This window comes from Globicephala melas, chromosome 7, assembly GCF_963455315.2.
Source record: "Globicephala melas chromosome 7, mGloMel1.2, whole genome shotgun sequence".
NCBI lineage: Eukaryota > Metazoa > Chordata > Mammalia > Artiodactyla > Delphinidae > Globicephala > Globicephala melas.
Window position 1 is genome coordinate 4,228,576 of NC_083320.1, and position 16,195 is coordinate 4,244,770.

Here is a 16,195-nt window from a genome sequence, read left to right on the forward strand (position 1 = left end):
TCCTCTTTGAAGGCAGAATTCACCAGGGTCATCTTTTTTTACTGCCCAGTGTTGAGTACTGGGCTCTGTAGAGAAGAGGCATCAATCAACATCTGCCCAGTTGAGGTCACACATATCAGGAGGACGATGAGTTTTCCCAGAGAGCTGGCTGTTGAATTATGAGGCTGTGTAAAAAGATATGACCATTTTAAATGAAACAAAACACCAATTATTAGGACAAAGCATAGTCACTGTGGAAAAGATACTGATCAGTTTAGAGGAAATTGCAGAAAGGTGAGTCAGAGTAATGATTTGGGCCTCAGATGTCCAGGGAAGCAGAGAGTATGGTCACTAAACAAAATGAACTTGGTATTTTCCTGCCAGAAGAGAGAGAATCTAACACACCTGGGCATGGCAGGCAGGGACTCTGGGATAGACTCGGCAGGACAGAGAGAGATCAGGGAGGGTGGAGCAGAGCACGGGTCTCCCAGGAAGCCCAGGACTGTTCTGAGTCCTTCAGGGAACTAACCCCCGGGGCCATGTTGCTGCATCTGGTCAGTCCCCCAGCAGCACTGCCTGGCCGAGAGTTGGAGCCTTTCCTGGACAGGGTGCTTGGTCCAGCTGTAGAGTCTGATCATAGGGTAGAGTGCCTTCCTGCCCTATGTTCTAGTCTTGCTATTAGTGGCAAGAGCAGAAGGGGGTTTGCTGGCAAAGGAGGAGGGGCAAGGAGGCTGGGTACTTGAGTGAGAAGGTGGCCCTGGGAAGCGGGAAGCAGTGCCCCATTCTGATTGGTTAGTGGCTTGCGCAGCACCTGGTGGTATGAAAAGGCCCTGCTCCTGGTGGCAGCTGGAGTTGTCCTGGGCTGAGGTTTGGACAGATGAGCGGCTCTGGGGTGTTTTAACTCTGGTGCAAGCCTTTTTGGAGATTCAGGTGTGCGTGAGGACCCAGGTCCCTGGGGCTGGCTGAATTACCATGCTTCACGGGAAAGCAGGGTCTGGTGGAGAGGTTCTCAGTGACTGGTGACTCAGAAAAGAAAAGAAAAGAAAAGAAAAGAAGGTCAGGGCTTCCCTGGTGGCACAGTGGTTGAGAGTCTGCCTGCCGATGCAGGGGACGCGGGTTCGTGCCCCGGTCCGGGAAGATCCCACATGCCGCGGGGCGGCTGGGCCCGTGAGCCATGGCCACTGAGCCTGCGCGTCCGGAGCCTGTGCTCCGCAACGGGAGAGGCCACAGCAGTGAGAGGCCTGCATACCGCAACAAAAAAAAAAAAAAAGAAAAAAAGGTCAGGTTCTGGTCTAGTGAACTTAACGCAGATCCAGAACAGATCACTAAAACGATTTGTGGGTTCTTAGAAAAGGAAGCAGAGACAAGTGGGTTCTCTAAAACAGGGCACACCTAAATTTCAATTTCCATAGTGACTAGCCTAGTAGAAAAGGACAACGCTGCAGTTGTAAGAGGGCTGTATATTAGCGACAAACTTGACAGCACCCTTATCTCATGGGCTTGTTGAGGACAGAGAGGAGACAGGGTGGCTGGGGAGGTTGATAACTTGTGGACTGATGCTAACTTGGACACATTTCTAGTGCTGTTCTGTCAGTCTGCTCAGCTTTCTCATAGAGAGTGTTTTCATCGATGGCCTGGACCAGATTTGAGGGATGACATGGAATTGGATGGAAAGGTGAGCACACGGAATGACAGAGGGCTCCGCAGGTTGACTGTGGTTGACTGCGGCCACCCAGCAATAGATGGAAGGGGTGGGAACCAAGGTATGGCCCCTGATGGAGTGCCTACCAGCCCCCACCTGGAAGGTTCTGTTTCATCGGTCTATGTCTAAAGGACAATGACAGTGAGCAGAGATACAGAGGGACTGATGGCAGGGGAACTTGAAATCTGGTGTTGAAGAACGTGGTCGTGCTTACTCTGTAATTAAGAAGACTGGCGGGGAGGGGATACGTGGGTTTCAATGTTTAAAAGTCTGCTCCTGTAGAAGAGGGTTGTTCTGTTTTGCCCTGGAGCTTTGATGGAAAAGCCAAGACTAATAGTGAGAGTTGTCCAAAATCAGATGGACTTCGTAAAGGGGCCAGGTGGTCCCTCCCGCTGCCAGAGTGTGGGCAAGAAGGGATGCTCAAGAAACAGGAATGTCCTGGGGGCTTAAAGCATCTGAGACAGAAGTAAACCAGACAATGGCTGGCTGGCTCTTCTGATGGCTCTGATGGCTCTTCCAGGCCTGTCATTCCTCCAGCAACGGGATAATGAAGCCTGAGATCATCATTCTCCTGGATGTTTACCTCCTCTACTCCTGGAAGGCAAGATCCGTTCATGCCAGACTCATCCTTTCCTCTTGCACAGTGGGAACCACTGTGCTTTGCATATAACAGGCATCATTTAATATTTGCCCAAATGACTTCACATATATCCAGAGGACCGAGAAGATGAATTTGCCCAGAGACCTGGCAGTCTGATTAGTAAGCTGCATAAATTATTAACTACTGAGGACAAAGTCACCTTTTCAACTGGATCTACATAATTAAGTAGCAATGTTTTTTCTAAAAGGAAAAGTAGTTTGGGGAATACTCTTCTTAGTAACATTTGTCTCACAGGAAACCAAATTTTTAAACAAGTATCAGTTACGGTAGGTGTGGCTACCAACACAGAGATAATGATTAGGGGTGTGGTCTTTAAAGGGAGACTAGCAGGTGGTCCGAATACCAACTCCACCATCGACTGGAGGATGACCTTGGATACACAGTTACTTAACCTCTCTGAGTCTCAGTTTCCACGTGTGTAAAATGAGCATGAAAATATTACTCAACTCATAAAGTTAGTGGGACGATTTAATGAATGGATATATATCAGGTCCTAAACTGTCCCTGGCGTGGAAAAAGTGGTCGATAAGTGTGGCAACTGGCAGAGCTCAAGGGATATAATCAGAGAACAGCTATGTTTGTTCTCCTGGTATGCAGAGTTGGGAGACCTTGTTTCCCTGTCGTATACTGAGTACCTGCTCCTCCTTTTCACATGACTTGTATCTTTCGATCACTGGATTTCATCCTCAAGCGTTTTATTTTCCAGAAGAGCTCATGGGATTTGGCTCATACGGAATGTTGCCAACCCAGCAGCCCAACTGCCTGATGCGGTTCTTTTATCTACCGCTCTCTCTCTTAATGCAGGTACATGCTGATTACGACAATAATGGCGGCACATTTCCCAGCCGGTCCTTTTTCTATCTTGAGATGTTACAGCGTGAGGCTGTAACATCTACAGCCACTGTAGAGGGAAGCCATCTGACATCCCAGGGATGACAGCTCCAAAAGATAGAAAGCCCATCAAAGATTGATGATGTCACTGAGCCACTGAAATCATTGGCTCCCAAAGAGCCTCACCTCTATTCTTGTTAAGGGAGATTATAAATCCTTTTTTTTTTTTTTTTTTTTTGCGGTACGCTCCCGTTGCGGAGCACGGGCTCCAGACGCGCAGGCTCAGCGGCCGTGACTCACGGGCCCAGCCGCTCCGCGGCATGTGGGATCTTCCCGGATCGGGGCACGAACCCGTGTCCCCATGTCCCCTGCATCGGCAGGCGGACCCTCAACCACTGCGCCACCAGGGAAGCCCTATAAATCCTCTTATTGTTTAAGCCATTGGACACTGGGTTTTCTATTACTTGCACTTGAAACAAGCCAATTTACGTGAGTGCTGTATTTCCTGAGAGCTTTCATATTTTGGAATATTAACTGCAATGAGTAGAAATATCCTGGTTCACATTTTCCCCCAAGAACTTTGTAAATACCTCTAGCTTTTCATCTGACATTGAAAGGTACTGAGGAGAAATTCGAGGCCAACCAGATTCTCTGTATCACTTCTCCTTGAAGTTCAATAACATATCCAGGATATCTTAGGTGTTGGTTGTTCTATGTCAGTTTTTCCTGGAACACGATGAGAACTTTTGATCTGTAAGTTTCATTCTTTTATTTCAGAAATGTTCCTTTAGATCTTTGAAAAACTTAATTGGAGCTTTCTTTTTCAGGCATATCAAGTAAACCTTTCTAATTGCTTGAACATCTGTCTTTTCCTTTTACCTTCCCTGCAATTGATTTAAGCTTTTCCTCTAAGTCAGTAATTCAGATGAATTGTGCCCAGTCCATTCCTTGGTTTTTCTAATTTAGTTCCTATATTGGACTATTTCTGATTTTCATTTGTTTCGTTAGCTATACAATCTTCTTTTCCTTCTAATTATGTTGTTTTATATTACTCCCAGAACTTACTCTATTAAACTTCTATTCTTATTAACTTATTCTATAGTATAAAACACATGTAAAGAATTTTCTTCTGTTTCGTTACCTTTTCTCCAGGCTAGGTTCTTCACCTGTTGTAATCCTTTTTTTCCTTCCCCTTTTATTGAAGACTTGGATTTAGATAGTGGATATACTGCTTCTTATTCATATTTAATATGGATTGCTCTTTGTATATCTTCCAGTTCCTCATATATAATGTGAGCAAATTCTCCTTGACTGCTTTCTCACTGTGTCTGACAGAGTTTGAGAGCTGGAAAAATTGTATTTTTATCCACCTTTCCATAGCCTGGACACAGGGTAAGGATAAGGACTGATCCTCTGAGTCTTTGCAAGGTCTGCGCTCTGCTTTCTCTCCTGAGATTTTGGTAAACTCTTTTACCACCATCCCTCACGCTTCTTGGGAGTATATCCTATTCCTGTGACAAAATGTCCTTTGACTTTGAATCTTTGCCTCAATTCAGTGTAAAGTCCTAAAAAGTGACAAGCCCTAGTGATTTTTTTCTAGTTCCGGAAGGGCCCTGTGGGTGGTAGTGATTGTTTCGACTAGTGCTAGTTTTATCTCACCTGGATTTCCCCAGGTAGCTCACTTACCCTACTCACCTTTCATCTCAATTATCAGATTCCTGACTTCCTTGTATTGAAAAGTATTAGTGAGAATTCTTGGTACTTTGCCTACTTGGTACTTTCTCTCCCTAGTAGGGATTTTGCAGGGGAGTGGGGATGAGATTAGATGCCATTGTCCACTGCAGGTTTCTATTTCATTGAGTAGCTTTTGAAGTTTATGGCATGAAGTTGTACTTAATTTTTTGTTTGGCTCTCCTTTTCTTTTCCTTTTTTTTCTTTCTTTCTTCTTTTTTTTTTTTTTTTTTTTTTACTATTCTTTTGTTCATTTCATTAGTAATTGTGGGAGAAGGGTTGTGTGATCCAGATTTATTCTGTCCTTTTTACGTGTTTGCCCTCTATATACTCTTTCAAGTGCATTAGTTCTAAAAATGTTCCACTAGAAATTGCAGATTATAAAATTTGCAAATAAACCTCAACAGTTACCAAAGATGATGAAAGAAGAACAATGCACACAAACACAGTGACTTGCTAATAACATCCACACGGCATCTTGCATTTACAACGCACTGTCGCCGTATTTCATTTTCATTTAGCCTCAGAAGGGCAGCATCTGCATCTGCCCTGCATCTCCAGAACCTAAGTCTGCGCTAGCCCAGAGTAGATACCCAGTAAGGTTTCGAAGGAACGAATGACTGTTACCCCACTTTACAGATGGGAAGACTGGGGCTACCATCATTAAGGACGTCGCCCAAGGCTACATATCTGAAGGTGGATGAAAATGGGCAAACGGGAAAGCGGAACAACGGCTTGGAGGACAACGAGCGAGCGGACAGGACCCGCGGCCAATCCCGCGGAACGCTGGGCGGGTCCTCCGGGAGGCGGGTACTACGCGTGGTTCCTGCGAGGATCGCCGGCCTTCGGCAGGCGCGGTTGCCAGGGAAACAGCAGGAGACGGCGCAGGCGCCTAGCGCGAAGGGGGCGGGAGCGCGCCGGCGGAGCGGACCCGCGCTGCTCAGGCGTAGCGTCCGTAGCTAGGTTCCGCCTCGCGCCTTCTCACTGCCGGGCCACAGTAAGGTTCCGGAGCCTGGGGGCCAGACGAGAAGGCTCGAATCCCACTCTCGGCGGCTGCGCGCCTCCCTGCCAATCGCCTTTCCCTTCCCGAACTGAAAAGATATCCCCAACCCTAGTCCCTCCCTCCAGAAGGAGCTTACCCCAACGCCCTCTGGCTGTGTCCCGACCCCTGCAGCCAGCCGCCTTTCAGAGGACAACAGAAGAGCTTCCCAGCGGGCGAGGGAAAGAGGGAAAGTAGCCAGCATGTCGAACGCGTAAGTGATGGGCCGCCCAGCCATAGCCATGGGGTGGGCTTCTCCGACAAAAAGATAGCCTGCTGTGCTTCTTTTCCGTTTCTTTCCTCCCCCACCTCTTCTTTTTGCAGTTTTAGCAAGTAAACATACACCTCAGCAGAGAACATCAGCTTCTGTGGACAGGGAATGCCATACACTTAGACCTGCCAACTCCCCTGGTGCTATCTATCCCTGCCCCACATAGAGATGAGCTCCTCCAGGCCCAATGCTTATGCCCACTAAGCCCTTGTGGATGTATTTTTGAGGAAGCAGTGTCTATGTTCAGTTCATTGCCTGCCTTTTTGTTAATCTAACCCAGTAACATACGGTGCTTTGTGAAAACACCCAGGTCCCGATGTTTAAGAAAGATCTTGAGGAAGCTTTATTGTACCACGTTGCTTTTCACCAAGAAACGCCAGTCAGGTGGCAGTGGCACCAAAGAGTATTCACCCAGCACTGTGCCGTTTACACAGCACCAGCCCAGCAGTTATTTCATAATGGTCATCTCAAACATCTATTATAGTGCTGACTCTGCAGGCACAGTTCTGAGTGCTTGAATATAGTAACTCATGACTCCCCTGTAGTGTAAGAGCCTTTAATATTATTTCCATCTTACAGATGAGGACTTAGGCACAAAGAAGCTAAGTAGTTCATACACAGCAAGGACACGGTGTCCACCAGGCACTGCAGCTCCAACCTGCATTCCAGCTCTCAGTAACCCTGTTTTCCAGGCCAGGAAATAAGAGCAGCGGGGCTAAGGGCTTGCCGGGCTTTGCGGGTGGGGGAGATCAGGAGTTCAGCTCTGGACGTGTTGAGTTTGAAGTGCCTGTTGGACATCAAGTGGACACAAGTAGACAGTTGAATTCAGATGAGAGGCCTGTGTATGAAATATAAATTCGACAGCTGTTGGCATAGACAGTCTTTATGAGACATGGGATGAGTGTAGACAGAAGAGAGAACAGGTCCAAGGACTAAGACTTGGTCATCCAATGGCAAGAGATGGAGGAGGAGAGACCAGCAAAGGAACCAAAGGAGTGATCATTGAGAAGGAAACAAGGTTTTGGTGCCTTGGAAGCCAGGAGAAAAAGTAGAGTTTCTTGGAGGAGGGAGTAACAGACTCTGTCAAATGCTGCAAGACAAGCCCGACGAGAGCTGAGAATTGACCATGGATTTAGCAGTGTGGAGTCCAGCAGTGACCTTGACCTTCGGGGGTGATGGAGTGGAAAGATGGACTGGAATGAATGTAGGAGAGAGGAAGAGGAGAGAAATCATAGACAGCACAGCACTGGCTTTTTAAAGGCATTTCGCTGTAGCTGGTGGCAAGGGAAATGGGGTCCAGAGAAAGAATTTTTTAAGATAGGAAACAATAGCCTATTTGTTTGCTGAAGGGAATGGCCAGTATAAATGAAGCGGGATGACATGGCAGGAGGAAGGAGAAGTGGGGTGACGTCCTTGCTAGTGGGGGCACGGGCCCCAGCAGACACAGAGAGGAGCTCAGGTGGTTTATGGCGGGAAGATGAGGCAGGGTAGAGGCTGTTTGATAAAGATGCTGTTCGGTGAGTAGATGTCCTGGTAGGGCCTGGAAAGATGATGTAGATGGTAGATGGTGGTGATGCTGAGGGCCCGAGGGTGATACCCTCTGACGAAATGAGGTTGCAAACCAGGGAGTGTCGGGGGTGGGAGGAAGAATGGTCTGGAGGTGGGCTTAGGAGCCAGGATCTGGCCCCACTCCGTGCTGTGGTCCGAGGGCTCTGGGACGGAGAGACGGCTGCAGGAGAGGCTGTGTTCTGAGGGGAGAGCCAGGCCTCCCTTAGAGCAAGAATGCCAAGGAATATTCCAGAAACAGTACAAACACCTAGATAGTATTGGAAGAATTTGAAGGTTTATCATATATAAAATAACTTGAGAATTCCCATTTTGCAAGATTTTGTATCGAAGTACATGTTTATGTCTGAATATTTAAGTCTTTTTTCCCCCTCCGCCCACTTATGCATCAACCCTCCATCCCCCAGTTATAGGAAAACTGCCAAGCTGTAGAAATAACAATCTGGTCTTTTTCAACTGTCATATTCAGTCTTCTGCGCCCACAGTCCTTCTAACTTCAATATCTGTAACATTTCTAGGTCATGTGCTGAAGTCTGAAACCAATCACGTACTTTAAAAAAATTCTAAGTGGTCTCAAGGATAAAATACTACCTTCTCTTTATAAGGCACGTTTAAAATTTCAAGAACACTTTAACGTCTGTTATCCCATTCCTCAGTAATCCTGTGGGGTGTCCAGGGTAGGTGTCATTATCCAGATTTGCCACTTGAGGAAGTGAAGGTACAAGGTTAAGTGACCCTCCTGAGACCGACTACCTCAAGAGACGGGTTCTGATTTTAAGCTTGGAGCACTTACAGCTTTAAAAACCACCTTGCCATACGCCAGAGAAATAAAAACATAGGTCCACACAAAAACGTGTATTGGAATGCTCAAAGGAGCATCATTTACAAGAGCCCAAAGGCAGAAACACCCCATGTGTCCATTTACTGATGAGCAGATAAACAAAATGTGGTATATACATGCAATGGAACATTATTAGGCAATAAAAAGAAATGAGATAGTGATACACACCACAACACAGTGGGCTTTGGAAAAGTTATACTGATTGAAAGGATCCAGTCACAAAGGGCCACCTGTTATATGATTCCACTTATGTGAAATGTCAAGAATAGGCAAATAAATAGAGACAAATTAGATGAGTGGTTGCCAGGGGCTGGGAGGAAGGCGGATAAGGGCAAATAGGGAGTGACTGCTAGCGGGTGTAGGGTTTCTCTTTAGAGTGATGAAAATGTACTGAAATCAGAGAAAGGTGAAGGTTGCACAACTCTGTGCATATGCTAAAAAAAAAAACCCACTGAACTGTGCACTTTAAGAGGGTGAGTTTATGGTATGTGAGTTACATCTCCATAATGGTCCTATTGAAACATCATCTTGCCACATTCCGTGTCTCAGATCATCTTCGTGGGCACTGGCTCAGCAGAAGGATGCTGAGACCGTGGCTTTGAGGCAGGGTGGGGCTCAGGCTGGACTGAGGCTTCGAGGGACATGGAGGCTGCACTGGCTGAGCGATAGGGTTGTAACCAGTGGACACACGTGGAGGGGCAGCAAGGCAGCGGGGAAACTGGAAAGCTGAAGCCAGTCTCCAGGGGAGAGGGTAGCAGATGCAGGGTTGCATGCGCACACAGCTACTTAATATCTCCCCATCGACCAACAAGCTTGCCTGGTCTGTCCAACAAGGGTCCTCCGAAAGACAGCAGGTGAGGAAGAAAGAGGCTGCAGCCCAAATGTCAGGACTTGGAAGGATCAAGCCACCAGGATGGTCTTTGGCCAAAGGTTCCAGTTAGGAGTCAGCTCTGCCCTGGCTCTGGAGGGATTCCTGCCTCTTTAACCCTGGGTAGAAGCCCAGGAGTGCACGACACTAGGGCAACAAGGCTTCCCCAGGCTGGATCTGCCCCAAAGCAAAGTCTTAAATTCTAGGTGTGTCCCATCCATTCATTTGGCTTTTGTTTCCCCTGGTGGAAGCCTCCTTTTCCCAAGATCCCTCGCTAATGACTGGTGTGGGTCTTTATGGGATTCAAGTCACCCCCCTGCACCCTATGGAAGCAGCCTCCATGGGTGGCATAACACACCTTAATGGTTGCTGGTGCGTTAAATGCTTTGAAGTCTGATAAATACCCTCTATCTTTTATTATCAACTCCACCCCTACATATAGAAATTATCACTAGATTTATTTCCAGAGTCTCCTGGATATTATTACCAAATTCTTGGTCATATTAAATCTGCCTGTCAGTCTCAAGAATCTGCTTTCTTTCTATCTGGTCTCTCCAGGCAGGAACAGAGACCGCCTTCTGCCTGTTCCAGTCCTCTGCAGCTAGCATTCCAGAATTTTCTTCAGCTACGTCTTGTGTGGCTCTAGCCACATGTATTCTTGAATGTTTAATGTTCTTGATCAGCACTGCGAATGGGGTTTTGTTTTTCGTATTTTTTCTCTGCATTTAGTTTTGGGGGCTTTTATCTATGTCTTGCAACTCTGCTGTATTAATTGACTTCTTACTGATTTCCTTGGATTTTGCAGTGGTGTCATTACAAGCAGTTTTTTTAATCTTTTGTATTGATCCCTTTTCCATCTGTTTCATCCTTTTTGTACTTGTATTTTTTAGCTTTCTGGTGTTTCTCTACTGAAAATATTTATGGTCTCTGGTTTTCAGCATTTTGAAGAGGTCGTCATCAGCCTCTTTGGGGTGTGTGGACAGTATTCTTAATCAGGCATATGCCATAAATTAAATTTATTGAGCATCTTCTTGGCATCTGTGAAAATAATCCACAGTTTTTACTGTCCTGTGCGGTATTTTGTCCAGCTTTCCTGACTCTTGTGAATTTCCCGGGTGACCACCCCCCCTCCTTGGTCAGAGGGAACAATGCTTTTGATCTGGCGCTGTGTTTTGTTTGCTGAGTGGAATTTCAGATCCGAGTTCCAAACAAAATTAGCCTGTAATTTTCTTCTGTAACGTCGTCCTGCCACGTCTAGGCCCTGAGCCCTATTTATTCTACAAAACGAGTGGATTTTCTGTTTTATGGGAACATGTGTCGAGCCTGGTGGCACGTGGGGCCTGCGTCACCTGTCAGGTCAGTGAAGGCCTTGGGTCCCTGGCCCCCTCTCAGATGCTGGAAGTCTGGGCTTTGGTAAACTAAGAACCTGCTCAGCTTCTTTGTTCCCATTTATCATGCAGCGAGTGAGAGGTCCTGGGCTAAGTAGAATTCTAACTTTTTTTTTTTTTTTTTTTGCGGTACGCGGGCCTCTCACTGTTGTGGCCTCTCCCGTTGCGGAGCACAGGCTCCGGACGCGCAGGCTCAGCGGCCATGGCTCACGGGCCCAGCCGCTCCGCGGCATGTGGGATCCTCCCGGACTGGGGCACGAACCCGCGTCCCCTGCATCGGCAGGCAGACTCTCAACCACTGCGCCACCAGGGAAGCCCTGGAATTCTAACTTTTGGTAGTAACTTTTCTCTGTTATAATGAAGTTGTCTATCAGAGTGCTCTTTCACTAGCAGTATTTTTAAAATATTGCCAAGTTTGGAGAATCTGGTACTTGAACCGAGGGATGGAGTGCCAGGGACAATATTTAGCATCCAGCCTCAGTGGGGTGCTGGGAGGGAGGAAGAGTTTCGTTTTTAGCTATGAATCTTGGTTTCCTTGTGGTGTCCAGCACTCCTCTGCCCTGGGATTTGTCCTGACAAACTAGAGGCAATAAAGGTTCAGAGCCTGTACTCTGGAGCCTGGCTGCCTGGGTGTAAATCCTGTGTTCAAATCACACAACTTCGGGCAGTAACTTCTCTGTGCCTTGGTTTCCTCATCAGTAAACTGGAGTAATAATAATACCCACCTCATAGGGTTTTGAGAATTACATGAGTTAATATATGTAAAGTACTTAGAACAGTGACTGATACGATGTAAATGTGAGCTATTACCCGTCATCATCACCAGAACCCTAAAGACTTTTCACATCAAGAGAAGCTTTTCACTTTGGGCCAGGAAGATAAAAATCTCCCACCTCTGCTCTAAGCACATAAAAATGATAGAAACAGCAGAAATTAATACAACATTGTATATCAACTATACTTGAATAAAATAATTTTTTTAAGTATAGAAGTTAGTATAGAAACAGTAACAGATTTAAGTTCCTTTCTTGTTTTATGAGCACTAACATGTCAGTAGGTTTAGAAATTAAACAAAAGTCCAGCGAACTGAGGTTTTGTTAATACTGTGATTTCCATATTTATCTTTCTCTAAAATTAAGGATGTTGCCTTGTTCTTAAATTATTCCAAGTACTCAGAATTAACAAAGGAAATGTTTCTTTTGAATTTAAGGTGATTTATTTAGAGAGCAGAGGTAGCTCAGTAGAGTCCAGCACAAAAAATGAAGTGACAACATAGTACTTAATTTTGAAAAATGTTCAGAGTATAGCTAAGTGGCTTTCCATATTTAAATAACCTAGTGTATGACATCTACTTAGTAAATGTTAATTATTTTTAATTTAGAATTTTGATCAATAAAACAAAAATCAAATTATAAAAAAAGAAAAATATTTTTAAGGATTATTTTCATTTTTTATCTAAAACTTTTATTTTTTAATATTTTTATTTATATTTTAAATTTATATTTATAATATACTAATATTAGTATATTAGTTTATATTTATACATTTTTATTTTTATTATATATATATTTAATATATATTTTATATATTAGTGTATATTTAATAGTATAATATTAAATTATAAAATAAAACTAAAATATTTAAAATTGGAAATAAAAAAACTGTTTGTTTGTTTGTTTTTTTAATCCCAGTTGAAAATCTCTGCGCCAGGAGCAGAGTGGAAACCCAGGGCAGTGAGCAGGCCAGACCAGGAGGCCTAGTGGGTTCTGGCACAGGGGTGGGCAGTGCACTCTGGGATTTCAGCTCCTGAAAGGCCTGGGATCAGACCCTCCAGGAGGACTGGAGCTGGACTCCCATGGAATCCTGGGCAGGACCGCCCTTCCCAGCTGGGTCAGAGGCAGAGGGAAGGGCCGCAGCCCATTCTGGGTCGTAGTGGGAAACCAGCTTTTCAGCCAGAAGGCAAGCTGTGGAACACATAAACTCAGAATACATAAAGAAGCCCCACAGTTTAGCAGAAAAACAATTGAAGGAAGAGAAATTGCAGATGACCGGTAGCACGTGGAAAGATACTGTCTTGGTAGCAGCCGGGAAAGTGGGCACAGAAGTCTCTTATTTCTTACTTGTCGTCGTGGCACACATTCTGGCTGTGTGTCTCAGGGCGGTGGCAGGGGCTCTTTTATTTTGGGGAGAGGTGGAGGTGGCAGTGTGGTGTGAATCGTGGTTTCAGCTCAGAATCGTGTAGACCCGGGTTCAGACGCTGACCCCGCCTCTGAGGGGCATCACCTCCCTCCCACTCCAGTGGAGCGGCGGGAGGCTTCCCCAGGGGTGCTTCGAGGATGACACGCAGCATGGAACATGGCAGGTGGTCAGTTTCAGCGCAAGATGGTCACACTTTCTTACCCACGGGAAAGTGGGGAGCATGCTTGAGGAAGGGCAGATAGTGGAGCAGAGGGCCAGAGGGAATGCCTGGGAATGACCTCGGGAAGGAGATGAGGGATCCCCAGTGAAACAAGGTGGATTGACCAGCATATTTATCTCCAAATGGCCTCTGAAATGGCAGTAAGGGATTTAAAAGGCTGTAAACACACGAGGGCCAAGAGAACATTTGAGCATTTGATAAGAGACATCAGGAAAATGTAAGAGGAGGGAAAGCAGACTTGGATGAGAGGGGAGAGGTGGGGTAGAGAGCGTGGCCTGCAGGCCAGCAGAACCCTGGGAAGGTCTTTCAGAGGTGGGGGGCACTGGTTGGAGATCAGCAGAGAGCAGGTGCTAAGCTGCTCCCATCCTGGTGGAAGAGGCCGGTGCAGCAGCCTGGACACAGGATGCAGGACACAGGTGGGCGTGGGAACGGGAGGCCGGGCTGACAGCAGGAAGGCAGTGAGAGCCTGCAGCCCCCTGGACCCGCTTGCTTCTCAGGCTGGAGGTTGGAGCCGCCCTCGCCAGTGCATCCTGGGAAGACCCTACAGACAGAGACGGGCATTGGCGGGTTTCGCCCTCAACCCAGGGAGATGGCCAGGATCCTACCCACCCCATCACCCCTGGTTAAGCCCACTGGTTAAGAAGCCCCTTCCCAGACACAATGAACTTCCGGTTAGCTTTTCAGAACTGGGTCTTGGATATAAAATAGGAGCCAAAAATCAGCCAAATTTTGAAAGAAAATAAAAGTCTCTGCCATGAGTGTATTGGTCAGAGTCCCAGCAGGAAAGAGGGCATACTCAGCAGGGTGGCTAATAAAGGGACCGGTGACAAAGCTGTGAGCTGAATCTCGGGAAACCAACAAGGGATGGGGTGGTGTCCTGGGGGTGGCAGGGCTGTCACCACCGTAAGGCTTTGCTAGGAGGAGGATCGTTTGTTGACTCACTGGGGGGCCGCGAGAGAGGATACATCCCTATCTCACTCTCCCACTCCCCGGGCTCCCGGCTGCACCCTCCACTGAGCGGCTCAAACAAGAGCGGGGAGCCGGCCTCCCCAGCCACAGTCTGCACCTTACTTCCTACGGTCAGTGTTATGGTTCCGAGGTTCGTAGGTGTTGCTTAGAGCTGTACGTCGTTCATTTCTCACTGCTGTGTGTTTGTCTGTTGGAGACTATACTACAATTATTTATCCATTCTCTTATTGATGGACGTTTGGGATATCTCCAGGTCTTTGCTTTTATCAAGAAATGCTGCTGTGGTCATTCTTATTGCAGATTTACAAGAGTCTGTCCAGGGTATAATTGTTCATTCGTAGTTATGCCCATGTTCAACTTTACAAGGTATTTTCCAAAGTATTTGTTCCAATTCGTACTCCACCAGCTATGTATATGGACAGATCAGGTAACTATTCTGGTTATCAACTTCCTCATCTTTTAAATGGGTATAATAACACTGGCTTTACCGGTATAGTGAGGAATCACTTTATATCATTTAGGCAAAAGGCTTTTTAAACTATTTATTTGATGATAATAGCCATGGTCATATCCAAAAATCACACGCATAACAAAACAGGACATAAGGGGTCTAAAGAGCCTTGCAGCCGTGCGCAGTGTCCTTAGCTCACGTTTATGGTGTGTTACATTTTGTTACCAGATGCCCAATATGTATGCCTTGCAGAGTAATTTTTTCTTCTTGTATTGTTGACCCTGTCGTCCCTCAGCATGTATAATAAGATGTGGCATCAGACCCAGGAAGCCCTCAGTTCTTTGCTTGATAAAGAATCTGAGAAGATGATGGAACCACAAAGAAATCAAGTTTTCATCTTGCAGATGTTCGCCACCTTCTACATAAAATATGTACAGATCTTTAGAAACCTGGAGAACGTCTATGACCAGATGGTCCATCCACAGAAACGCATACTGATCCGAAAACTCCTGGACGGGGTGATGGGTCGCATCCTGGAGCTGAAGAATGAGATGGTTGAATTGGAACTAACCGAGTTTCATTACTTGGATGATATCTTACAGGATCTAAAGTTGGTTCCTGTAAGTACTCAGGGTGTTTTTCCTATTGGTTTCTTCTTCTTATAAATAAGATATATAGGCCTGTAACCAATACTCTGCAGACTTTCTAGTCGCATTTATTAGTTGCATGTTGTATTGAGAGTCGAAGCACAGCCCTTCAGTGAAACTATACTGCCGTGGACAAGGATTGGGTTTGCCCAGTTTTTGGCGCAGACAGATCTTTGCACGGTCCTGGGGTCTGCTGGACACCGCTGTTGTGGGCCTACCTGTCACCATGGTGTCTGCCCAGGTAGGTTGGAATGGAGTAGGACGAGCCTTTCCCAAACATCCTCCCAATTTCCAATAGCCATGCCCCTACTTCTGTTTCCAAAGGAAATCTCTCTCTGGCCTTTGCTTCCCATCATCTTCTCGAGGAGCAGCCTGTTGGTTGCTGGTTCCAAATTCCCAGGAGGATGCATCTCCTTCTTTGCTTTGGGTCCATGGTGACTCAGGAGGTGTATGGCAATGGGCCTTTGAGCCTCCGACACCAAAGAAGGGCTCCCTCCCCTTCTCTCTGATGCCCTGAGCACTCCCTGCCGCACCTGTAACCACAGTGCCTACCTGTGAGCGTTCTGTCCTGCAGCTGCCCTTACGACCACTGCCTGAGGCCCGGGATCACTTCTGGCTGGGTCTCTAGGGGCTGGTGAACACCCCGTTTCAGTGTGAGGAGTCATGTGAGTTCAGTCTTCATTTTGAAAAGATCGTTTCCCTAAAATAAAATTAGGAAGAGAAAGCGTTTAGTTTTCTACACGGGGTTTAATATTTCTTCCTTTTGAGAATATTCAGGCTTCTATAAAAGGATGTCCCTCTCTGGGATAAACTTTCCTAGCGTTATTACTGC

At 46.3% G+C, this 16,195-nt stretch overlaps 1 protein-coding gene across 3 annotated transcripts in view; it reads left to right on the plus strand.

The window, feature by feature from the left end:
* The first annotated feature begins 5,851 nt into the window (after nucleotides 1-5,851).
* IQCA1 (IQ motif containing with AAA domain 1) overlaps nucleotides 5,852-16,195 on the plus strand; it is a 197,176-nt gene continuing 186,832 nt past the window's right edge. For 2 of the 3 annotated variants that reach the window (XM_060301667.1, XM_030864755.2), the window contains exons 1-2: nucleotides 5,852-6,157; nucleotides 15,012-15,336. In XM_060301667.1, coding sequence (XP_060157650.1) covers nucleotides 6,147-6,157; nucleotides 15,012-15,336 — 336 coding nt within the window. In that variant the 5' untranslated portion in view covers nucleotides 5,852-6,146. The remainder of the gene's footprint in view (nucleotides 6,158-15,011; nucleotides 15,337-16,195) is intronic. The other variant, XM_060301668.1, reaches the window with a different exon arrangement.